This window comes from Glycine max, chromosome 3 (genome assembly GCF_000004515.6).
Source record: "Glycine max cultivar Williams 82 chromosome 3, Glycine_max_v4.0, whole genome shotgun sequence".
In the NCBI taxonomy this organism is placed as follows: Eukaryota; Viridiplantae; Streptophyta; class Magnoliopsida; order Fabales; family Fabaceae; genus Glycine; species Glycine max.
Window position 1 is genome coordinate 37,578,487 of NC_016090.4, and position 25,657 is coordinate 37,604,143.

The following is a 25,657-nucleotide window of genomic DNA, read 5'->3' on the forward strand; positions in this document are numbered from 1 at the left end:
GAAACTGTTTTGTCTCCTTGTTCCGTTTCACGTCTGGGTTGGGGTTGTGTTGTGTGTGGCTTCTCTTTGCTACCGATATTTTTCATTAGGTACAGCTATTGCCAGACCCTGTTTTTTACTATTTCCAGTCTCTTCCCGATCTACTGTCTCTATGGAAAATGTACTTTTTGGCGTAGCAAAAGTGGAGGCCAATCTCTTTAATTAGTTACAACAAAATTATTATCCCTCTTTAAAATTTGTTTTAAATCAGACAGATTTTTTATCAATCTCTTTAAAATTTGTATATTATCAGTTAATAAAAAATTATACTTGAAAAAACTTATGAGTTTAATGATGATGTATTTCTAGTATAAAATAAATTTATGTGATAATTCAACTTCAGTCCATTGTTAATAAGATTTTTTAAATATTTATCTTTAAAGTTAATATATGATGAAGTGTAATTGAATGATGTACATTTTTTTATTGTGTTAATGTATATTTTTTTTCTCGAAACATTTTATATATATTGATTAGATATCAGTAAAAATTGTTTTATGTTGTAAGAGCATAGTCTATTTTTTCCAAAATATTAATAAATGTCTTTTAAAAAACTAATTAAAAGACATAAAATAAAGTTTTTAAATGAATATTAAACCATAAAGTTTTTAATGATAGGCTGACAAAATATAGGAACTAAATGATTTATGAAACAAAATATTTAAAGATATGAAAAATGTATCGCTAATGTTTTTATTGGATAATTACGACTAAGGTTGAGTTAAGGTCAATAATCACTTTAATTTCTTTTAGTTTGTCTGTTTTGATGAGAAAATAATCAAGCGTGCAACTTATTATCAGATACGATCCAATGAAAATTTTGAGCTGTATGTTATTGTTATTTGTTAACAAGGTTTTGTATTTTGTGATTCCGAATTAAATTTTCATTGAAAGTGAAAATGGTCCAAGCCACTAGCCACCTTATTAGATGTATGAGCATTTATAAAATTTAGTCGTAAAGAATTAAGCGACGAATAATAAACATACAATCATGTAGTATTTGGATTATTATTCCAAGTAATACAAAAGACTGATTATAGTTTTTTTTTTACATAAATTGACGACCTATTTCTGAATGAAAAAATTAATCATAACATGTACTGTAAATTAACTTAAGTTCCACCTAATTATAATTCAAAATGTAAATAGGTTAAATTAATTTTTTCCTCTAATTAATTATTTAGTTAATTTAGTTTTCTAATTTTTAAAATTGATTTAATTTAGTTTTTTAGTTTTATAAAATATATATTGTGTGGTGAATTTTCACTTATGTGAAAATTTTGAATCCAACAAAATATGAATTTAAACTAAAGAACAAAATTAAAAAACTAAATTGAAATTGAAAAAAACTAAAGAAACAAATTAAATCTAAAAAATTAATTAGAGAACTACAAAATTAATTTAACCATTTAATATGTGAAAATAAAAAAGTCATATTGAAATTTTAAAAATAATTTAAATGATAATAATAATATTAGTATATGTGATATTTTACGTATTATTTTTAAAATGGACGAAAAAAAAAGATGGTGTTATTAAACAAAAAATAATGCAAAGCAGTTGAGAAGGAAGGAGAAAACGTAGACCATGAGTTTAAAATATGTGATTTTTTTTTTGTTCTGACACCATTTAAAGTCTAAACATTAATCAATTTGGGAAATATAATAACTTTTTCACAAATAATAATAAAAGTTACCACAGTCCGCAGTTCTATGATTTTGGTTTTCCCACCCCAAAAGTTGTTGAAATTAGATTTTATAAGGCCCATATTGTAAACGAGGCCGAAACAGAGTTGTCAATAGTGGCGAATACAGAAAGGGGAAGAAAAAGACAAAATAGGAAAAAGAAAATCCGCAATAATAAAAAAACGATGTTGAAAAAGAAATGGGAAAGTAAAATACGAAAATGGTGGGTCCCATATTAACAATTTAATTCGGCCGCTCGCTTTGTCGTCTCTCTCGTCTCCGTCCATTCCCGTCGTTCTTTTGTGTTTGACTCTCTCTCTCTCTCTCTCTCTTTCATATCATATCAGTCATCTCTCTCTGTCTCATACATACACATACCACTGTACCTCGTTCTCACGAAAACCTTCAACTAGGAATCCATCGAGCCAGAGTGTTGTGTTGCTAGTGCAAGAGGCACCAACATAGATAGATACATACGTGCGTGCGTACGTAGGAAGGGTACGTACGCGGTAGTACACAACACACCAACACACCGTTTTGCACTCTGTTCTGATCATGAGGGCGCACAAGATGGGTGTTATCGTGGGGATCACTGTTGCTACTGCTTCTGCTTCTTAAGCCTTTTCTTTTCTTCTGTGGGTTCCCCCTCTTTCGATATTCTGCACTTTAGAGAGACAACCAGACATGGCTGGCAGCAACCAAGTCAATCTCAATGAATCTAGGGTAACCCCCTCTTCCTTTCTCTCTTCTACTTCTGCTATTCGTACCTTTCCTTACTTCCCTTCAGTTCCCAAATTATTATCCACTATTTTTTTTTTTTCTGGAACTTCGGTTTTGCTTCTTGCTTTATTGCTCATGTTGGGTTGCCAACAAAAAGGGGGTCTTGGTTTTGGTTTTGGTTAATAATGAACAGACTTAAAGACACCTCTCATGGATCATCTAAATTTTCGGGTTTGTTTTTGTTTAGTTCTTTTTTTCATTTTTGTACTTTTTTTCTATTTCTTTCATGTAAGCCTTGTTTTTCTTGTTCTGGTAACTTGAAAACTTTAGTTGGATTAGTATACTTTGCCCATTTACTTTCATTCTGATTCTCTGCTTATGCTTTTTCCCCTCTTGTGTGAACGATTCTAGCTTATTCAGTCTTTGGTTGTTTTTGGTTTTTGTAGAGTGTTGTTCCTTTAAATACATGGGTGCTTATCTCCAATTTCAAGTTGTCTTACAAGCTTCTCAGACGTGACGATGGAACGTTCAATCGTGAGTTGGCGGAGTATCTCGATAGGAAGGTCCCCGCAAACGCAATTCCCGTTGAAGGTGTGTTTTCAATCGATCACGTTGATAGAAACGCGGGTTTATTCTACCGTGTGTACTTACCAACCTCAGGAAACGAGGCTCAATGGGGTATCAGAGACCTTGAGAAGCCGTTAAGTACTACAGAAATTGTTCCTGTAATCGTATTCTTTCACGGGGGAAGCTTCTCGCATTCCTCGGCCAACAGTCACATCTACGACACCTTCTGCCGCCGCCTTGTGAGGATTTGCAAGGCTGCTGTGGTGTCTGTGAACTACCGGCGGTCACCGGAGCATCGGTATCCTTGTGCATACGACGACGGCTGGGCGGCATTGCGGTGGGTGAAGTCGAGAGCATGGCTGCAAAGTGGGAGGGAGGCCAAGGTTCATGTCTACTTGGCAGGGGACAGTTCTGGAGGGAACATTGTTCATCATGTGGCAGTGAGGGCTGCAGAGGAGGAAATTGAGGTCCTGGGGAATATTCTTCTCCACCCTTTGTTTGGTGGGGAGAAGAGAACGGAATCAGAATTGAGATTGGATGGGAAATACTTTGTGAGGCTTAAGGATCGTGATTGGTATTGGAGAGCTTTTCTACCTGAAGGAGAGAATAGAGACCACCCTGCTTGCAACCCTTTTGGACCAAGGGGGAGAAGCATTGAAGGACTCAAATTCCCTAAAAGTCTTGTTTGTGTGGCTGGTTTGGATCTTCTGCAGGATTGGCAATTGGCATATGCAAAAGGTCTTGAGGATTGTGGACAACAGGTCAAGCTTCTTTTTCTCAAGGAAGCCACTATTGGCTTCTACTTCTTGCCAAACAATGACCATTTCTATTGCCTCATGAAAGAAATCAACAACTTTGTCAATTCTGATTCTGACTGTTAATATACTATTAGTACTAAGACGACAGACGACTACTACTACTACTGCTACTACTTAACCTTACCTTACCTACAGGAGGCATACATAACTAAAGCTTGACATTTTACTTGGGTTCTCTTTTTTTTTTTTCTCTCCCCCACTTTTGTATCCTGTCTTTTCTCTTTTTCTAGTTTGTAGTAAGGTGTGTAGTTATAAGATTGTGTAGCATTACTTGTTATTGTCATAACATCTATGGTGGTCAATTTGAGAGTTCTGTGACCTGGGGACTACTGCTTCCTGTTCCTCTCTGTTTGTGTCTTTTGGAAGGTAGCACCTATCACCGGCTTTGGCAGTACCAGAACTCGGTTCATTTGGGGGGTTTGGTCGAACCACCGTATACAACGCTTCAGCCCCCCTTTTAACGTTTTGAGGTCAATGGCAGGAGGGGAGATAGAAGATGAGGATTGGTTCATCACTTTGTTTGATTAAGTGAATGGTTTCCTCTTGTAGCACTAATTACTGAATGTGAACCGGAGAATATCCCAACCTGTTGTTATATGAATCTGTATGTTATATGTATACCTATGTTGTATAAATGTCTTGGATGTTTGGTTTTGCTTTTTAGTTGGATTCTCCTCCTCCAATATGTTGTGCTTGTCTGTCTCTCGTGAATCCTGCTATGGTTCCAATTAAGCAGTTTCAATTTATTGAGTTGTTGAAGATGTTTCATTAGATGCATGTGCAAAAACTTCTGTGTGGTGAGGGGGTTGGTTTTCCTTTTCTTAATTGAAGGCAAACTATTAAAAGAAAAAAGAATCGAGAGGAGGAAAATGGAATGAATGAATGGAAAAAGAAGGGGAATAAGCCTATGCTAATGCGACACAAATTAATTCGAGGATGTCGTGTCCATTTGACTAGGAAAGTAAAGTTAAGCCTTTTAAGTTTTGTCTGTTATAAAAAGGCCACTGTTTTAATTCTTGCCGTTCGGACCTTCCAAAATATAAAAGTGATTTGATCATCTTTAGCATCTCTGAATCATAAGCAACAGTATAATAGAAGTAAAAGGCAGTGCATTCTAGTTAAAACGTCAGGGTGGAAAAGAGAGTTTTGAGTTTGCTCAATCAATCATGTGCCTGTGACAAGAAGAATGTAATTGAACTGGAGGGGAGGAGTGAGGTGAGTGAGATCTCAGGAATGTTGTTTTGTTCTTTTAGGTCCTTTCGATGTTGAGAAAAAAAATTAAATTAGGATGAAAATTTTAAATTAAAATAGAGTTTAAAAATACTAATCACGTATCGTTTTATTGTTCCTTTATTTATTTTTTCATTCTCTTTCTTCTCAAAAGAAAGAAACCTTAATCCTAAGTGCGTGAGAAGCCTAGCCACATCCACCAAAAGGACAAGAAAAGCTTTCACGCGAAGAATGATTGGCAGGAGTTTGAATCATTAAATTTTCTTTATCTTTCAACATCAGTCTGATTAATTCTTGTCATCTCCTTATAGCCTGTTCTATCAGGTCTGTTTGGAGCTTGGGAAAACAGCAAATACGGGAATTTGGCATTGTTTTGACGGGGGGAACCCATTTTTCTAGTGGTTGGGATTTTTGGATGTATTCTTAGGGGACCACTTTTTGGAACCCACGAACCCATAAAAGTCTAAATTATAAAAAATTAAACCTGTTGGGATTGCTTTAAAGTGTTTAATGGTCACTAAGTGGTAGGGAACAGCTAAGCTTGGACAAGGACATTGAACCCTGTCTTTTATGGACTTTTCCTACACCATATTTTAAATACACACATACACAGAAATATATAGAATTTAGGGTTTGATTATGTAAGTATGATTTTTCACCCATTTTGTGCTGATTATTATCTTGCTTATTTCATTTCTTATTGTGAACTGTCCTTGGTTAATTAGCTGTTTATGTCCCTGAAAATATTCTCAAATGCGACGACAGAGGAAGGAGTCATTGTCAACACATGAGTTTTGTTTATTGGGGGATTACGGACACAAAACATCATTTGTTTGGTCGGTCCCTTGCTTTTTAATACTACAATATTAAAATTAAAACAAGTCATTGCTTGTAGTTTGCGCGTTCACAACATTATGATGATGATTCTTCTATTCAGGTGTGTGTCATTAGTGTCCAATTTTATTTAGTTATACTTTAACCCATAGTACGAATTACGTCTCTAAGCTTAAATGATAAGGAAATTTATTTATTTTTAAAATAAAATTTTGGGTTTAAAGTTTTTTAAAAGAACAAAAAAGGTGCTAAAAGAGAACAAAACCAGCTCAAATAGAATTAATTTATTCCAAAATTAATTTTGCAGGGTATAATAAACTTTAATCCTACTTGCTTTTGACATTGTCAAGGAAGATTTCATTTTGGTTAATTTCTCATGTACTCATTCTTAAGTTATAGTTGGATATTAAACGTTAGCATTTCTTTAAACGAGATCTACTAATCACTCTATATAAGAAATTAACTCTCCATTATGCATTTATCTCAACCTCTGTTGATTTGAAAAGGTTTACAAAGTATGATTCTCAATGGTTAAAATCCATTTATCTGTGATTATGTGTCGAGACTCGATTCAGTAGAATGAGAAATTCATGATGACTTTTATCTTTGATTTAACAAAAGTCAAAAGAGTGGTTTTCTATACTTCTAAGATGGGATACATATTATAGTACGCAGTCGACAACTGGAAACGATTTCGGTAATTTCAAATATTGTGTTGTATACATAGGCATGCACCTTGTAAGTCCTAGTTGCTCCACCAAGGGTTAGGGTCAATGTTTTGGTGCTAAAACGATTATTATTAAAAATTGCTTTAGATAGGGTTATCCTTTGAACAGCTTAAACATATAGATCTCCTTATTACATTTTCAAAGTGTGACTTTGGAAATGTGACACGAACTTCCTAAATATTATTAATGAACTTTGGACGACAATGATAAAACAAAATATTCCCAATATATATAATACTGCTTATAGGCTTTGAGTGATTGTAGATGTAGGTCAGCTTACCAAGCCAAACCAAGTTAACACCCTGGCAAGAAGCAATACTATAATACTAATTCATAGACTTCGACAAAAAAAAAAAAAAAAAGAAAGAAAATCCACAGGCTTCGACAAAAAAATATAAAAAATAAAGAAAGGAAGAAATTGATTTCAGGGTGGTGACTTTCACTATCTTTGAGTTTTTTTTCGTTTTAAATATATTTAAGGCAGGGGGTAGTCAATGGCATTTCTTAGTTTGGGTCCTGAACTGATTGTGTTTGTTAAATTGTATGTTAATAAAATTGATCTAATTGATGAGAATATAATGAATCTTTGGGGACAAAATAAAATAAACAAAAGTTGGTAGAGTAAAAATATAGATCGACACCTCAGCCGCTTTCTGTTTCTCCAATACGATAATACACACAATTTTCCGATATAATTAATGAAAAATGAATTATCCTTGGCTAGCATTCATGCTTTATTTCATGTTATTAGGTGATACTGGTTAGAGTGTTTCTTGTTTTAATTTTTAAATAAAACAGAAAATAATAGTGAAAATATGTTTGTTTAAAATATTTTAAATTTGAAAATAATTTTAAAAAATAGGCCTAAACATGAAAATGATAAATAACGTTTTCAATCTGAAGAAGTAAAAATGTGATAATATCTTAAAGTATTCCTTCTTGATATATGTTTTATAAATATTGAAAATTTGAAAATAAAAATTATTTTTAAAAAATAAAAACAAAAATAAACATTCAAATCAAATGTGACATCAAAATTATGAAATAGCATAGTGTTTCATTTCATAGGAAAAGTTATATATATCTTCTCTAGACATTGACCTGTGTGTTACAAGGAATAAAAAAACATTTTAAATTTTTTATTAGGGTTTTATGTTATCTGTAATGTAGTTTGTTATATTTTTCTCTTCGCACTTTCATAAAAAAATATTCATTTTCAGTTTTTTATCCATAAAAATTAAAAACAGTGTAATTTTTTTTAATAACTCAGGCACACTATTCAAGACAAACCCCATTAACTTTTTTTTTTCACTTTGTAAAATAAAACATTAAAAAAATTAAAAATATATTTAAATTTGAATTATTATAATAAAATATAATTTTACATTTTTTCATAATAATTTAGATATTAGCATGACTTCAGCTAAATTGTTTATCCAGTGAATTAAGTGAATAATATTTTTACTTATTTTTTTATAAAAAAATTCATCACACATTGTGTTATATTTTATATATAATTTTTATTTTAATATATTACAATATACATATCAATGTCTAAAAGAAAATGAAAATTTGTCCAAGTAGAAAAAATCACGAATAATTTATTTTATTTAAGTGAGAAGATAACAAAATAAATGAATAGTTATTTGCTTAAAAATAAATCTTAGACACTAATTTTGGATGGAAAAATAATAGTAATCATGTTGAACTAATTTTATTTTTTATATGATTAAATATATATTAATTAAGTAAAAAAAAATCTAACTTTAATTGCGCAAAAATCTTTAGTAAAAATTTTTATCCTCGTAAATTTAGTGTAAATTTCGCTACTTATTATTATAAAAAAAATGCTAATCCCCGCATGTTATATTTTATATGACAAGCTAAACCTAAATTTCTCTTTATACATTTATGAGAAATATTCATCCCCATTTGTTATATTTTTTTTATACTTTCCATGTTCATAAAAAAAAAACCAGGAAAGAGAAAGTCATAGAAAATATATTTAAATTAAAATTATTATAATAAAAATATAATTTCATCACAATAAATTAAATATTAATATGATTTCAGATAAATTATTCATTCATATAAATTAAGTTGATACTTTTAATTGCTTTTATAAGAAATAAATATTTATTCTTATGTGTTATATTCAATATATAATTTTTATTTTAATATATTGATATATACATATCAATGTATAAAAGAAAATTAAATTTTTTCCCGGTAAAATAAAAATTCATGAATAATTTATTAAGTGAGAAGATAATAAAAAATAATAATAATTTGTTTAAAAATTAATTTTAGACTCCAATTTTATTGAGGCTTCCCTATCTTTTTAATTCACTATTTGAATTTTAATTTATATTTGAATTTTCCTGTATTTAACAATATATTATTTTAGTCCTATATTTTAATGCTTAATGAAAAATTAAAATCATGATCCTTGAAGCAACAAAAACATACTTTTACCATTATATCTTTGGTAAAAAAATATAATATTAATATAAGTTTTATGTAAAAATAGTTTAAAATTCAAATTTTATTCTTTTTTAATTTATTATATTTTTATAATCTTATATATTAACTTTTAAAATATAGTATATAACATTAAATTATATTTTCACATAAATTAGAATATTTACATTTAGAAAAGTTTTATTTTTATTTTATATATTATATTTATCTTTTAAGATAATGTTTGTGATTTAATGATAATATTTTTTTATATATATTAAGATATTCATATTATTTATTGTAATGTAGATAAAAATAATAATGTCGATAAATCATATACATAAATATTTTAAAAATTAAAAAATATTGTTATTTTATTTATTTATGTATCTTTATTATATAATTTAATTTTTTAAAAAATTACTACCTAATTAAATAAATTAAATTAAATAAAATACTATTATAAAAATAATAAGAATATTTAATATAAATAAAAAATATTCATTAAATCAATATATAAATATTTTAAAAATAATAAAATACTATCATTTTATGAAATTATAATTTATATAAAAAATTATACATTAAAGATAAAATTTATATTATATATTTACTGCATGTATAAAATAAGTTTTAAATAATATGATAAAAATACATGAGATTATAAAAATATAATATATAAAATTAAAATAAAGCTTATATAAGTATACATATTTTAGTTTATACAGAAATAAAGTTCAATCTTATATATTATCTTTTAAAAGATAATATATAAAATTATAAAAATATAATAAATTAAAAAAGAATAAAATTTGAATTTTAAACTATTTTTACATAAAACTTATATTAATATTATATTTTATATCAAATTTTCAAATGATCATGTGAGTGTAATAGTAAAAGAGTGTGTCATTCATTTGAAGATCTAAGATAATGAATTTAGAAATATAGAAAGATTCAAATAGTGAATTAAAAAATAGGAGAGTGATGTGCTCAAATAGATGAAATAAGGACACATATTTTGTAATTAAGGTTTTTTTAAAAGAAAATAATAATGATTACGTTGGTTTAAATTTTTTATGTATACTAATTATGTATGATTTTTTTAATTTGGATTGGACAAAAATATTTAGTAAAAAAAATTATTTTCATGAATTCAAAGTAATTGTTTCTACTTACTTTTATAATAAATATTCATCCCGTGTATTATATTTTATATATATATATATATATATATATATATATATATATATATATATATATATAATCCGTAAAGTTAAGTCTTAATTTATTTTCATATTTTTATAAAAATAGCCATCCCGATTTTTAATATTTTTTCCAAATTTCTATTTTCTTAAAAAAAATATAAAATAAATTATTTAAGTTAAGAAAGATACAACCTTAAATTTTGTGATAAAAATACTATGTTATTATTTTATTTTTAAGAAATTTATATGAGAATATTTATCATCAATACTAAATGTCCTAAATAAAAAATAATTATGCAGTGATCGGGTAATGTACTTTTGCATAATAATGATGATCTCAGATATATACTAAGTTTGTTTACTTTTAGAATAATAATATTAAAAGTCATCTTTGTAATTGGATGATAATATTAAATTTTATGATTAAATATTAAATATTAGATATGCTTTGTTTTTTTTTTTAATAGACCTTTCTTTTAGACTAAAATTTTTTATTGACATATTTATTTATTTTTTAAATAAAGAAAAACATTTAAGAAAAAAGATAAATTACAAACAAATTAACAAAGTAAAAATTTAACTATTAATTATTAAATACTAAAAATGATGAGATAAATAAAGATATGTACAAGAATATTGAAGAAACCTTTAAATAAAAATAATATAAAAATCTTTTATGATCATTGTTTAGATAACATTTTTTAATTGAATAATTGAGATAATTATTTTGTTTTTATAAATCCTGTGAGTATAACAGTTGTTTTACATTTGCAAAACGACGCTCGAGTGGGTTTTGGGTTTACTCAATTTCATTTCCAAACTCGTGTTAACTGGAAAAATCTGTGGATGTGGGAGTGACTCCAAGAAATGAAAAGGCAAAGGTAAGCAACCAAAATATTCCTGACGATCTTGCTTTCTCAATTATGTCAAAACTGCCTCTAAAATCTTTGAAGCCATTTGGATGTTGTTGCAAATCATGAAGCCTTTTGTTTGAAAACCCTCATTTCATGAGCATTAATCGCAACAATTTTATATTTAACTATTGTTGTTCTTACGATTATAATGAAACATCTGTCCTCTTACAACACCTTGAACCATTTGTGTCGGATGATTCATATTCTGTATCGTATTGGATTTCCGGTGAAAGGTTTGAGAATAAGGTCAAATTAGATCGACCACCTCCATTTTAAGAAAATCCCAATTACATTCAGATGTTGGGTTCTGGTAGTATTAATGGCGCCCTTTTTATCAAGATTGGAACACATGTTGTATTGTGGAATGCAACAACCAAGCAATTCAAGGTCATTCCTCCTAGCCCCATTGAGTCTGTACCACCTTTTGTGAACCCTGCGATTCATCTACATGGATTGAGTTATGACCATGTTATAGATGACTATAAAGTGATTCGTCATGTAACATTTTTTGAAGTTCCGGATGATTTTATTGTTGATAGGCGAGGTATATCGAGGGAAGATTTGTCATGGGAAGATTTTCGCAATTTGTGGGAGATATATAGGCTAAGAAGTAACACTTGAGTAAACTTGATGTCCACGTGCCTCAATCTTTTCATGAAATTGTAGGTTTAAGTGTACATGAATGGAATCTGCCATTGGCTGGGTGAAAGTGCACCCGGAGATTGTTTGGTGTCATTTGACTTGAGGAATGAGGTGTTTCTTACAACATCTATGCCGTCAGACATGGTTGAAATTAGAACATTCATTAATTCAACATATGAGTTTAACATGGCTGACATTTGGTGGTGTTAAATGGGTCCATTGCTTTAGTATCCGATTATGTAGAGACAATTAATTTTCACATATCAATTATGGGTTAACTTGGTGTAAAAAAAAAATGGACTAAACTCTTTATTGTTGGACCCTTATCTACGGTTGAGGATCCTATCAGAGTTGGACAAAATGACAAAATATTCTTTAGAAAAAAAGATAATGAACTAGCTTGGTTTGATTTAAGTACCGTGATTGAGAATCTCGGTGTTAAAGGATGTACTTGTAGTTGTCAAATATATGAGTGAAAATAGGTCAAGCGACCCATTGGGGGCCTGCGGCTTGGCCTGTGAAAGGCTTAGTCTGGCCTAACCTATTTATTATAAAGGGTAGACTTAGGCTTTTTAAAAAGTTTTTTTTAACTAAAAAGGTCAAACTTTAGGCTTTAAAAAAAGTCTATTAAGCCTCACAGGCTGACCTATTTATATAATAAATTAATAATATATAATTATATATAGGTCCATTTAGGCTCATTGACCTGTTTAGACTCGTTGGCCTAGTTAGGCCTATTGGCTTGTTTATAAGCCCTTATACAGAATAGGTCACGTAAACAGACTTTTAAATAGGCCGAAATAAGGCTTAAAAAAGAAAGGTCTGTAATAAGTAAATAGGCCTGACTTAGACTTTGGAAATTATGATGTAGGTTAGACTCAGGTTTAGTAATTATGATATTGGATAGGTTCAGACTTAGTAATTATTATGTAGGTCAAGCTCAAACCCGCTAAAGCCTGATCTCATTGACCTAACTTGTTTTCACCCCTAGTTAGATAGGAATTTACAAGGAAAGCCTTCTTCTAATTGGAGGAATAAATAATTAATTAATTTTCTTATTGTCACCCAAGAGGTTTATGATTGAATGTGGTTATCAAGATTTTACATTCAGCGTGTTTGGAACCGCGGTGTAAAATCATGATAACCTTAAAACTACTCTCTAGTGTCGTGGGAAATCATGGTGGGACTCTATGATTTTTGAGTCCTTATCGTCAATTCAAACACACTAATTGTATGCAAAGTAGCTTGTGAATTATTCATATTAAAATTATTGCTAAGTATACGACAAATTATGAAACCATTTGCCAATATGAATTTCGATTTATCAATTTTGTTTTGAAGTTTAGTCTCTTTCTATTTACAAACCGATCTAGTTTCTAATTCAATTGGAAGAATATTTTTTGCCTTTATGTTTAGGGTACTTGATGATCTAATGGGCAACATATTTTTTTGTGAACTTCATAATCTGCGACTATGATTAACTTTGCACTTTTTATTAATTTGAATTCCATTTGTATTTTCTCAAATAAAAAAGAACCTGTCTTAATTTTATTGATAAGACCGAAGTCAATAGGTGTCTTAAAGTACCACCTAGAGTGTTCCTTATACTGTTAGTTCTGTTCTGCATGCTCTCTGAACTCAGGCTTAGACGGTGATGGAAAGACAACACTGGTTTTCCTCATCCTCCCCTATCAGGATGCACGAGGATCTGAGTCTTCATACCAACCTCAACCTTTAGGAAGTTACAACTTACAAGCAAAGGAAAGAAACCTGGTTGGCTGGTTCAGCAGGATCCAGGGGTCTAAACTTCAGATCAATAGGATAGATATGGACGGTTCTAAAATTTATATTCTAAATAAGATTTGAAAGATGTATTATTGCATCATTATTGTATATTAAGATATGTTAAAGCATACTAAATGATTTTTTTTTAGTTTATACATTTCCTTATAAATTTTTTTATCTTAATTTATATATACTGTAAATTAGAGTTTTGTCTCAATCTATCAAGTTTAAAAAATAGTCATATCAGAAAAACGTTTTGGTGAAGGTGGATAGTGTCATATCGGAAGGTTTGGAGAAGGACATTAAGCTATGTGCTGATGGCATTTTTTTTCCTTGTTTTGAGTAGTGTTAAATAGATGCATTGTAGTGTTACAATGCATGGAAGGTTGGGTTTTTATTGTTGATATCATTAGAGATGGGGTTTGATTATATGTATTTTGGGGAAGGGTGTTTCTATGTTCTAAGAAAGGTGATTGCATGGAGATATAAAGTTGATCTAATGGTAAAGGAAAAAAAAAAAGAAAAAAAGATCATAGGTTTGAATCCCTCAACTAATAATACTAACCATTAAGGTTTATTGATAAAAAAAAAAAGTGATTGTGAGTTTTCATTTTATCTGATTCACTTTTTCATTATATACTTGGAGTTCAAAACACTCTTTTTTATTCTCTCTATATGTATCCACACGCAATAAAATTAAACTTTTGTATTGTTAGCAGCTGTTGTGTGTTTTGACTCCGTTTTGGAGTAGCCACTTCGATATTTTAGTGTTGTTATTGAAGCGTATTGATATGGAAATGATTATTAGTTGAAGGTTTTTTTATTTATTAGAATGTAATTGCAGGGGATTGCTGTTGTCTACTTCTCAAGCTCTTTTCACAGTCAATCTTCTAAACAGTTTTCTGTTTTTTTAGAAATAAATCCTATCTACTTAAAAATACACTTACATAGAATACGCTTGTTTTTTTTTTTTTTTTAAATTACTTCTTGTAAGTTTAAACTAATTAACCTTTAGTTGATCTTCTAGATACATGTCTCAAACGGTTGTAGAAACCAAATTATTAAATGTAACAATTTAGGTGTCAGATAAAAATGGAGACTATATCAGTTATTGCTCATAACCTTTAAAGATTAATACATATTTCTAAAAAACATTCTCTCTTTTCATTTATTTGATTAACTTTAGAGTGCATCGGCCGAATCAATGGTTTCTTTCTTTTAAGACGCATCAATACAAGACTTGAAGAAAACAAAGCATCAATACAAAATAAAGAACCTACCGATGATCTATTGATAAACACCATCACGCGGACATTAGGAAAAACACACAACATACTACAAACATGTTGATAGATATACGATCAACATAACTAGGCAAAATCAATATGATACAAATATCAATAAAAATTATTGCAACTGCTAACACTGAATTAGCCGAATTTTACTTTTCTAACTTAACACATTTTGACTACAAGCTAAGATCTATCCAATGTCAACTTTTCACGGAAGTGTGCATAACAGGTAGAGGCTGCAGCCCTAGTTTCAAGCTCCAAATCCTGCATTATTTACCGATTACCACGCCTTAAGGCTTAAACACCCTTCAAAAAATTGGGCAATCCTGTTGCGCTACTTTAGCTTGGGTTTCAGGATCGGCCGTATTATTGAAGTATCTAACCTTGAGGTCAAAGATCTGAATTCCATTTCAAAAGATCAAAAGATCTTCTCTACCTTGTGCTTTGATCTCTTCTCGAGCCATAACCAATATACACTTTGGTATCTTCCCAAAACAATTATCTAAACAGATAAAAATACAAAAAACAAAAGATGATTTTATACAGCTGCATACTGTCTAATAAATTCTGAGTGTGCAATAGTAAACCCCAATACTTTAAGGTCAATGAGCAATAAAAGAGACATGCTTGTGTCTTTCATGCATGATAAAAATATCACATCATCTTACACAAGGAAACAACAATTCCTTCATGCTCCCAATGAATGATGAAACAAAGTTCTTTGTTACCAACATAGTTCAACTAGCATACAAAATGTATAAGAGAACTTGGTCTACTCTCTACTTATTTAAAGTGGCAGCAGAAATCCAAATCATGCTTTTTAACTAAATGTCTCAATCACCACTATGTTCATTCAAGATATCAGTACCCTTTATAGAGGCAGAGGGAATTTTGGGGATTCTTTCATGAAATGTGCTTTAGCAATAACATAATGCAAAAGGCTAAAAGAGCATACAATGTGTAACTTGTCAGAGTTATTTTGTTTTTCAATGCCATGTATATAAATGCGTATAAAGAGCACTGCAGAAAATGTGAACTATACAATCAGGAAAGAGAACCTACAGAATCAATTTGTCTCCGGAGCAATTTCAGTATTTCAATTACCAACATAGTTCAACTAGCATACAAAATGTATAAGAGAACTTGGTCTACTCTCTACTTATTTAAAGTGGCAGCAGAAATCCAAATCATGCTTTTTAACTAAATGTCTCAATCACCACTATGTTCATTCAAGATATCAGTACCCTTTATAGAGGCAGAGGGAATTTTGGGGATTCTTTCATGAAATGTGCTTTAGCAATAACATAATGCAAAAGGCTAAAAGAGCATACAATGTGTAACTTGTCAGAGTTATTTTGTTTTTCAATGCCATGTATATAAATGCGTATAAAGAGCACTGCAGAAAATGTGAACTATACAATCAGGAAAGAGAACCTACAGAATCAATTTGTCTCCGGAGCAATTTCAGTATTTCAATGACATCTATGTCTATGTTCTCTTTCCCGAATAGAGTAAAATGCAAAGTGATCTGCATTAAGAAGGTTAGCTGAGTCAATTCAAAGGGAGCGAAAAAAATCCATACTTACTTGACCCACTAATTCACAAATAATTTACATGTTTCCCAACTATTAAATTTTTATATTAGCATTTGAGCTATTTTAAACTTTTTTTTTCTTGAACAAAAATGTTAATGTCAATTTATTCTTGTTACAGAAACAATTCACCATAATTCAGCTTCTTGTGGGTGTGAGAAAACTGTGGAAATGTTCCATATACAACTCAAATGGTAGAACCTGGAATGAGGAGTTTAAAATCTTTTCAAGTGGATGAAACATCTGTGTCTGAGCTAGTTAGAAGTTTTTCTAGTTCTACTTTTAGACTTGGGATCAACAATATCATTTGAAACATCATGTGCACCTCGAAGAATATATTTATCTATCTTCTATATACAAACAAGACCCTGACGATGTCAACTGACATTTCTGTGTGACGTGTCGCCCTTACAACAATCCTCATTTCCGCCCAAGAAACACAAATACGTTTTTCCTTCTCTATGTTTTTTTTTCATTTGTGCGCTGACCTCTTTCTCTCACTTCTCACTTCTTCTTCTTCTTCTTCTTTTTCTTCATCTCTTTCTCTCTCTTGAACTACAATGGTAGAAGGTGTGTTTCCTCTACAAGGTACTTCCTTTCTACTTCCTTATTGCTCATTTTTACTGTCAAACCCGGATATATTGCCCTTTTTTCTCTTTTACACCAAAGCTGCAATTTTTATTTCAAAACTCCATGAGTACGGGTTTGTTTTCTTTGTTTCTTTACTTTATGGTTTAACTTCATGAGTAGTTGTTCATAAACACACCAAAGCTGCAATTTTTATCTCAAATGCGGCTCCAATGTGACTAAAGTACATTGTGCATTTTCAGGGTACGTCTTCCCTTCTCTATGCTTTTTTTTTTTTTTTTCATTTGTGGGTATGTCTTTCCTTCTGTATGCGTTTTTTATTTTGTGGCTTTTTTTGTTCTGTTGACCTTTGTGGGAATGTCTTCCCTTCCATGAGTAGCGATTCATAAAAACATCAAAGTTGCGATCTTTATCTCAAAACTCCATGAATACAAGTTTGTTTTCTTTATTTTTTTACTTTACGGTTTAACTCCATGAGTAGTTGTTCATAAACACACCAAATTTGTGATTTTTATCTCAAAACTCCATGAGTATAGGTTTTTTTCGTTTGTTCCTTTACTTTACGGTTTAACTCCATGAGTTGCGATTTATAGACACACCAAAGCTGCGATTTTTATCTCAAAACTCCATGAGTACAAATTTGTTTTCTTTGTTTCTTTACTTTACAGTTTAACTCTATGAGTAGTTGTTGAAAAACACACCAAAGTTGCGATTTTTATCTCAAATGTGACTCCAATGTGACTGAAGTGCATTATGCATTCTCGGGGTACGTCTTCTCTTCTCTATGTCTTAACTTCTATATGCGTTTTTTATTTTGTGACTTTTTTTTGTTATCCTGACCTTTGTGGGTATGTCTTCCCTTCCATGAGTAACGGTTCATAAATACACCAAAGTTGTGATTTTTATCTCAAAACTCCATGAGTATAGGTTCATTTTCTTTGTTTCTTTACTTTAAGGTTTAACTCCATGAGTAGTTGTTCATAAACACACCAAAATTGCGATTTTTATCATAGATGTGTCGATATATGATATCTCTCACGCATTGTAGATTTGTTACAACTATTTCATATTTTTTTAATAATTTTTTCATTTTCGTTTTTGGGGTATAATGGATTTCTTGATGTTTTTCATTTAAGGAATCAAAATGTTTTCTACAAGCAGTAAGAAGCCATGGGTAAGTGTCTATTGCATGCAGAGAAGGTGGAAGAGCACACTATAGTTGCAATTTTTATCTGAAAACTCCATAAGTACAGGTTCGTTTTCTTTGTTTTTTAGTCTTCGTCAGCCTTCTCGAACGTGTTCATTCTTTCCTATACCCACTTTTTTCGCAAGACAAAAGCTTTAATTTTTTTGGGTGTTCTCCCTTTATTTTGTTTCCTGAGTTCCCGCACTACAAAAAGCTTAAATTTTTTTGTGTTCTTGAGCCTTCTACACCTTGCATTGCATTTTAAGTTTATATCTGTATCATTGGGTAACTTTTTTTTTTGTTTTTTGATTTTTCACAACCCAAAAGCTTAAATTTTTTTGGGTGTTCTGCCTTTATTTTGTTTTTTGAGTTCTCGCATCACAAAATCTTAATTTTTTTTGTGTTCCTCAACCATCTTCTCCTTTTTGTGCTTTCGTCCTTTTTTTGGTGGTGTAAAGGTTCAATATATTTGTTTGCGTTGCATTTTTGCATTCAGCTGTAGCAATAGAAGGAATTCTTGACAGAAAATTAGTTGACTCCGGTGATGGGATAGCATTCTACTTAACGTGTATGAGAGCTGATAATCAGAAAACAGCAAAATTAGAGTGATGATAACCCCATTTGATTGATGAAGAAATTTTTATATTACTTTATTTTAACAATTTAAAGTTGTAATTTAATAATTATAGTTTGCAGGCCATGTATTTCATTGTTTACAATTTGCTAAACAACATAGAGTTATCTGCTCCCAGTTATTTTGATGCCTTTAGGCTTTAGAACTATATTTTATTTTAAAATACCCGTTCTTACTTTTTTTCCTTTTCTAATACTTCTTTAAATGGATAGTGTACATCAGTTAGAATGTTTCAATCCATAATGATTAACAACATAACGGCAGAAAATAGTCAAACAAGTAGCCATATGATGCCTATATTCCCAATGTCCAGAATTCATAGTAGAAGAAAATTAGAACAACAATCACCATAAACAAAGATAAGTTCCAAATCTAGACACTTGACCTAAAGACACATCACCCACTGGGAAAAGCTCTCAATGCCTGCACTTACTGGTATTAGAAATGAATAATATATTTGGTCCAAATTGCAGAAATTATATTTTAAATGCCTAACATTAATATATTGCAGAAGATTTCCAAAGGGTTCAGTCCAATCCACAGACACGTATCAAAACGTCCAAAAATTATAGCAGAAAATGCAATTACAGTGAGTAGAATTAAACCAAACTAACTCAAATTAGGAGGATAAAATAGGACTCCTTAAATGAAGAAACTTCATTATGCAATAAAGCCCTCTAGATGCAGGGGTATTCACGAAATTAAACCGAACTAATTAAACAGTGATTTAACCACACCAAAAAAAGAAAAACAGAGCAAAGCATAGCAGCAGACAATCAATACCAAGAAGGAAATTGAAAGACCGAAAGAATAGATGAAGGAAACTTAATCATAAAAATCTATATTTTTTGTCTACGTATTAAATCTAATTTAAAGAAGAATCGAGCAAATAACAAATATGTACGAAGAACATTAAAAAATATTTATAAGTAAGAATGGTACATACAATAGTGTTGAAGGAGTCTAAAAAATAAATAATTTATCAAATTTCCATGTTGTCCGAACCAAGAGAAAACTAAAAGAAGTAAAATCTCAAATGAAAAATCAAGCTGAAAACTACTACCAATTCAATTATGCAAATCAGTGTACAAACACCTTTTGGTAGGACCTCTGGTGTGAGTTTTTTACCCAAATATTACGAGGACAAAATTATTTATTCAAGTGATACAATTGTTAATTATGAGAAATTGGCTTGGGCAACCTGATTTCACAAAGGTGGTTTTTTTTTGTTAACATTGAGAAATCAGTGAGCCATGTACTGATTTCTCAATATGTTTTTTTTTCATTTTTATAATCATTATTTTTTAATTTGTTGCTTTTTTAATTGTATATTTATTTTATTTTTAAAATATTTAATTTTCCTTTTTAGCATTTTTTTAATTGTATCTTTTTTGTTTATTCACTTTTCTAGAGTGGATTTCCTTATTTTTTATAAAATTATCTCAATCCTTATATAAAAAATATATGTTAATTTGTTTTTAATTAAATTTATATTTAACCCACAACTTCAATTGAACTAAAAAAGAGATTAAATCAACATGAAATAGAATAGAATTACAAACAATATAACATAATGTTTAAATTATTATTGTTTTGATTAAGAATTAAAATTACAAACAATAAGAGTATTTGTTTTTAGAATGACATGAGTTACGATACATGAAACATCTTTTGTGTTATTCAATCTTTTTCATATCCATTTCGATGTGTATACAAAAGGATATTGGATTATCTTTAAAATTTCTTAACATTTTTGGGTTAGGATAATTTAGTGGTTTGTAACAGTGTGGTCATTATGCTTCATGCAATTTGTCAAACAATCATATGTAACAAAAGAACAAGAGAATCAAATTTATTTTTTTTACATATATATATGTTGACCACAATGATTCAATTTTAGTACATAATAAATGATATTATATTATACTGAGTTATTAAAACTTTGTATCCTCAAAATAAACACATTTTTAATATTAGTAATGAAACACAATTTGGATTAGTAAATTGAAAAGACCTTTTGTTGAAGTAATGAGCACGCTTCAGTTCAAAATATTTAAAAACATATTTTATAAAACTAAAAATGAAACAAAACGTTAGAAATAATATGTATATAGCTTTTACTCAATTCTTCCATGACAAATATCGAGGGGTAGGTTTTCAATGGGGCACGCAAAGATACAAAAGCTGTCATCATCTATAATATACAAACAAACAAGGCCCTTCAATATTAATATCAATTTTAACATATTATTAAAACCAACTTCAATTTTGTATTTTGTTTTTCTGTAATTGTTGTCAATTTATTAACGTTTAATTAATAAGCATATTTTATTCATATTTTTGTTAATTTTCATTTCAAATTAATAGGTACTTAACAATCAATTTTAAATATTCTGTTAGAATATGGAAATAATCATAATTTTCAAACATATTTTGTTAGGATATCAAAATAATCATAATTTTGACGTTGACTTATTCTATTCCTAATCAGTAGCTACTTAACAATCAATTTTAAATATTACACTATCAATTTTAACATATTATTAAAATCAACTTCAATATTATGTTTGATTTTGCCATAATCATTGTCAATTTATTAACATTTACTTAACAAGCATATTTTATGTATATTTTTGTTAGTTTTCATTTTAAATTAATAGGTGCTTAACAATGAATTTTAAATTTTTTGTTAGCATATGAAAATAATCATAATTTTCAAATTAAATCAGTATATCATAATAAAAATATGATAAAAATAATAATGTGCATATATTAATTTCACGACCTCCGTCAATACTAGGAAAATCGTGACATGCACTATTCTTTAAATGCATGAGTATAGAGATTTAAAAAGAAAGATAATAAAGATAATAGACATTTAATTTTAGCTTTTTATTTTATTTGACAATTGAGACTCATTATTTTCATCCTAATTATTTTCATGTGATAGAAAAGAAGTCACATAAGTTTTTTTATGAAGTTACTTCTTTTTTTATTTTGTTTTATCTTTAGGATTTAAAAAGAATATAAGAAGATTTATAATAACTCATACTGTTGAACCAACCAATTATATTTTAATGCCTTATTCTTGTTAAATAGATTGAATATACAACTTTTAATCAATTTTAAACCATTTACAAGTTTATTAAATAATTTCAATTGCATGTATAATATATTTTTAAGATATAAATAAATATTAATCATAACACTAAATACTGCAAATCTTCTTTATCTAAAATTTACTATAGATCATTATTGAGCTAAAATATTTAGCATCTTAATTAATGAAATTTACTAGCAGCATATAAAAATATTAAAATAAATAACTTTTGCATAAATAATTAACTTTGAATTAACTTAATCAACCTAATATTGGACACGAGATCATCTAAGCAACCCATATTTTTGAATTAACTTGATGTGTTTTTTTCTTCCAATACTCAAACATTAATATCATCCAAACAAACTAAATTTTCATCCATTTTATAATGAATTTTAACACTATTGATAAAAAAAAAGTGAATGTTTAGCATTATGAATTTTTATTGCTGATTAAACGTGGACGAAATGTTTATACACTGTAATTTTTGTGTGTATTGCTTTCTTTAATTTATGATGGAGGGAATTCAATAAAAAAGAAAAAAAAATGTTTATACCTTTGGGTATGAAACAATTTTTCTATTTCTTTTTAATTTTGACGAAACAGTATATGATTTGCTCTGATTAATTATGAACTTATTTCGTTGACTTATATTTTTTTATTTGTACTTAAGTTATTTGAAGACATGGGCTAACACTAATATCTTTTCCTAATATTTGTTTGTTAACCAATCAATTATGTAGTTATCTTTTTTCTGCCTCTTAATGTTTCATGTAATCATTTGATACTCATATTTTTATTGTAAATCCTTTCTTTTATTTCAAATAACATATAATATTAACAATTTAACACGTTAAAATCATATTTTATTATCTACATGTAATTCAACATTAATTATTACAACTTTTTAATACTCAAATAGGAGTATCAGCGGCACGAGCCTCTCCCTAGTTTCATTATGGAAATGCACTCAAAGGAACTTCATATCCATGCTTGAACATTTGTCCCAATGTTTTTAAAACCATGGAAATCTGGCCACGGCTCATGTAAGCTTTGTACATTATCCATAATGTTTTCTTTGAGCATTTAAGCTTGACATTTTCCATCTCTTCAAGGACATTATGCATTTCGAGTAAGGTCATCTGTGACCCATACATGACTAGCTTACAATGATATAAGGATCGGCAGATACTCCACCCAGAGATTTCCGCACGTCTCACAAAATTTTCTAGCTTTTCTACTGCATTACATCGATAATAAGTTGCAATTATGCGTCTCAAAATACCCTTGGTTGTTATAGAAGTCCCATGCTCAAATGCCTCATTTATAGCATTCTCCATTTTCGCTAACCAGTCTTCCTTGGCATAGAGTTTAATCAACAAAACATTTAACCATGGCCTGTACTCTTTTTGTGGAATAAACTTCAACAATAACTCTATCTTCTTAAGTCTATCTGCATGAGAACTTCTACAATAGGCACATATCATACATCTGATTAATGAAATTTCCTTTATATTAACATGATCCCTTATAAAGGAATACATCTCTTCCATCTTTTCAAGATTACCCGAATTTGCATACCCACGAAGCATTAGAAGGTGGGTTTTCATGTTAGGCTCAACAGAGCTCAACTTCAGCATTTGAAACACCTTTTCCATATCATCCCACATCCAAGCCGTGATATATCCAGCAATCAAGTGATTGTAAGTGCAGATGTTCATGGCGAGGTTTAACCTTTGTATCTCACTGAATGTTGCTTCCATGTGATCAACGAGCATCAGCCTACCATAAACAGATAGAAGAATATTGTACGTGGCAATAGAAGGATCGCAAGTCAGATCCCTCTTCAAATCACAAAACAAAGACTGACAGTTATCAGGAAGACCATTGAACATAAAAGCACCCATAAGCGCATTGTAAGTGCCGGTCGTCTTGATACCTTTGACAGCAGCCTCCTTAAAGAGCTTAACAGCTAAATCAACATTCCCAGATCTACCTGCAGCTTTTATACCCTTTGAGTACTCATACGCATCCATAGGGTTTTCAGCATTCGATCTCTTTCTTCTCCAACTAAACACCTGAATGTTAAACAACACAATCCAAAAAGAAAGAGGGTCACTTTCAAATCCCACAAACTCTGATTTACGACACCAACAAAAAACAAAACCAAACCATTAAAACTGGTTTTATTCATTTGTTTTTTGCAATAACGTAAGGTTCAGTGAACCACTATTAACTGAACAAAACTGGATTGATCGAAAATCAAACAGAAGAAAAAAAAACAAAATGGCAACATTTTTAATATCATAATACAGAGAAACTAAAAGAAACCAAAGATATTAGGAAGCAATAGATAATTTATAATTTGAGTTGATAAAAGACAAAAACAAAATAGCAACGTTTTCAACATTTACACTGTCAATAGATAACCTATTATTATAATTATTATTACTATTATTATTATTATGCAATTAGGAAGCAAAAAGCAAAAACCCAAAAAACACAATTTTAAAATTGAGTTGATAAAAACTGAACCTGGAGGGCAAGGGAAGGATTTGAATTCAATTGATTCATAAGCTTGAGTAACGCAGATCCATTGGGGTGACGCCGAAACAAAGTGTCGAAACTATCGTCCAAAATGGTCTGAACCCTAGCAGAGTCGCAGGAATCTCTAATGAGCTCGTTTTTGAGAATCGTGACCTTGTTGATGAGATCCTGTTTCGGCGAAGAGCAAGACTTGGCGGTGAACAAGGGAGTGATGTCAGAGTATATGTTTGGGACGGTATGAACATTGCGATGATGAGATAGGGCGGTGGCGAAGGAGGGAGAGAAAGTGGTTTTGGGGTTTGAGAATCCATGGAAATTATGATGGGATTGCATGAGCAACAACAGAGCTGCTCGCGTTGTTGCGTCAGAAGAGAATCTACACACTCGCTTCATTCTCGATTGCTCAAATTGTTGTTTAGGGTTTAACGCACTACTATGCAGGCCTATACTTATCTTTGGGCTTGGGCTTTTTCAGCCCATGTCCCATTATATCACACTTAACACAATTTTGCAAATGAAAGCAGTTCTAAAACCACTTAAGAAATGTAGATTGTTGGGACATGTAAACTGTCCATATTCTCGGATAAAAAAAAATCCCTATTATATAACATAAAACAACCAAACACCCCTAGAAGATGATTCCTCCTCTTTTATAGATTTTTTTTTTTTTTTACCAAACCTGGTCTTTTATACATGATGATTATTTTTTTATTTTATTTTATGGAAGAGGATGATTATAATAAGTGATGGGAAAATAGTATGTGTACTTTAAACTGTTAACCAAACAACAAGTGCTATGTAATTGTATTATTTTTTACAATAATCATTTTTTATTTTTATTAGGTAATAGTATAATTTATTTTATATTAATATATCATCATAATTATTTTCTATTATAAACTATAAATTTAAAAAAATAAAATTTATTATTGTTTCATAAAAAAATTCCTATTCAAAATCTAATCCTATTTGCACATTGAGACAATTTTGTTAACCTTTATAAGGCTTTATTATTTAATTAGTATTTTAGTTTGTGGAATATATAAGAATATAAATATTTTTTTACATAATTAAAATTTATAATAAAT

At 29.8% G+C, this 25,657-nt stretch overlaps 2 protein-coding genes and 1 long non-coding RNA gene across 4 annotated transcripts; 2 read left to right on the top strand and 1 right to left on the bottom strand.

Moving 5' to 3' along the window:
- The first annotated feature begins 2,001 nt into the window (after positions 1-2,001).
- LOC100788435 (gibberellin receptor GID1B) lies at positions 2,002-4,492 on the top strand. 2 transcript variants are annotated; one of them, XM_041014069.1, is made up of 2 exons: positions 2,002-2,675; positions 2,891-4,492. In XM_041014069.1, exons 1-2 carry the CDS (start codon positions 2,655-2,657, stop codon positions 3,890-3,892), a joined length of 1,023 nt encoding a protein of 340 aa, XP_040870003.1. In that variant the 5' UTR covers positions 2,002-2,654; the 3' UTR covers positions 3,893-4,492. The 2 variants fall into 2 exon arrangements, with proteins under 2 accessions (XP_040870003.1, XP_006576880.1); XM_006576817.4 differs by having other exon boundaries at positions 2,002-2,447.
- A 6,544-nt stretch (positions 4,493-11,036) lies between these two features.
- Positions 11,037-13,833, top strand: LOC100791590 (uncharacterized). The gene is made up of 2 exons (XR_413634.4): positions 11,037-11,170; positions 13,488-13,833. It is a non-coding gene; the product is annotated as an uncharacterized lncRNA (long non-coding RNA).
- Positions 13,834-22,866: 9,033 nt separating this feature from the next.
- LOC100792116 (pentatricopeptide repeat-containing protein At2g30780) lies at positions 22,867-25,144 on the bottom strand. Its single transcript, XM_006577625.3, has 2 exons — positions 24,558-25,144; positions 22,867-24,100 (listed from the first exon to the last, which is right to left on the bottom strand). The coding sequence occupies exons 1-2, from the start codon at positions 24,960-24,962 to the stop codon at positions 22,979-22,981; spliced, it is 1,527 nt and encodes a 508-aa protein (XP_006577688.3). The 5' UTR covers positions 24,963-25,144; the 3' UTR covers positions 22,867-22,978.
- Between the last annotated feature and the right edge of the window lie 513 nt (positions 25,145-25,657).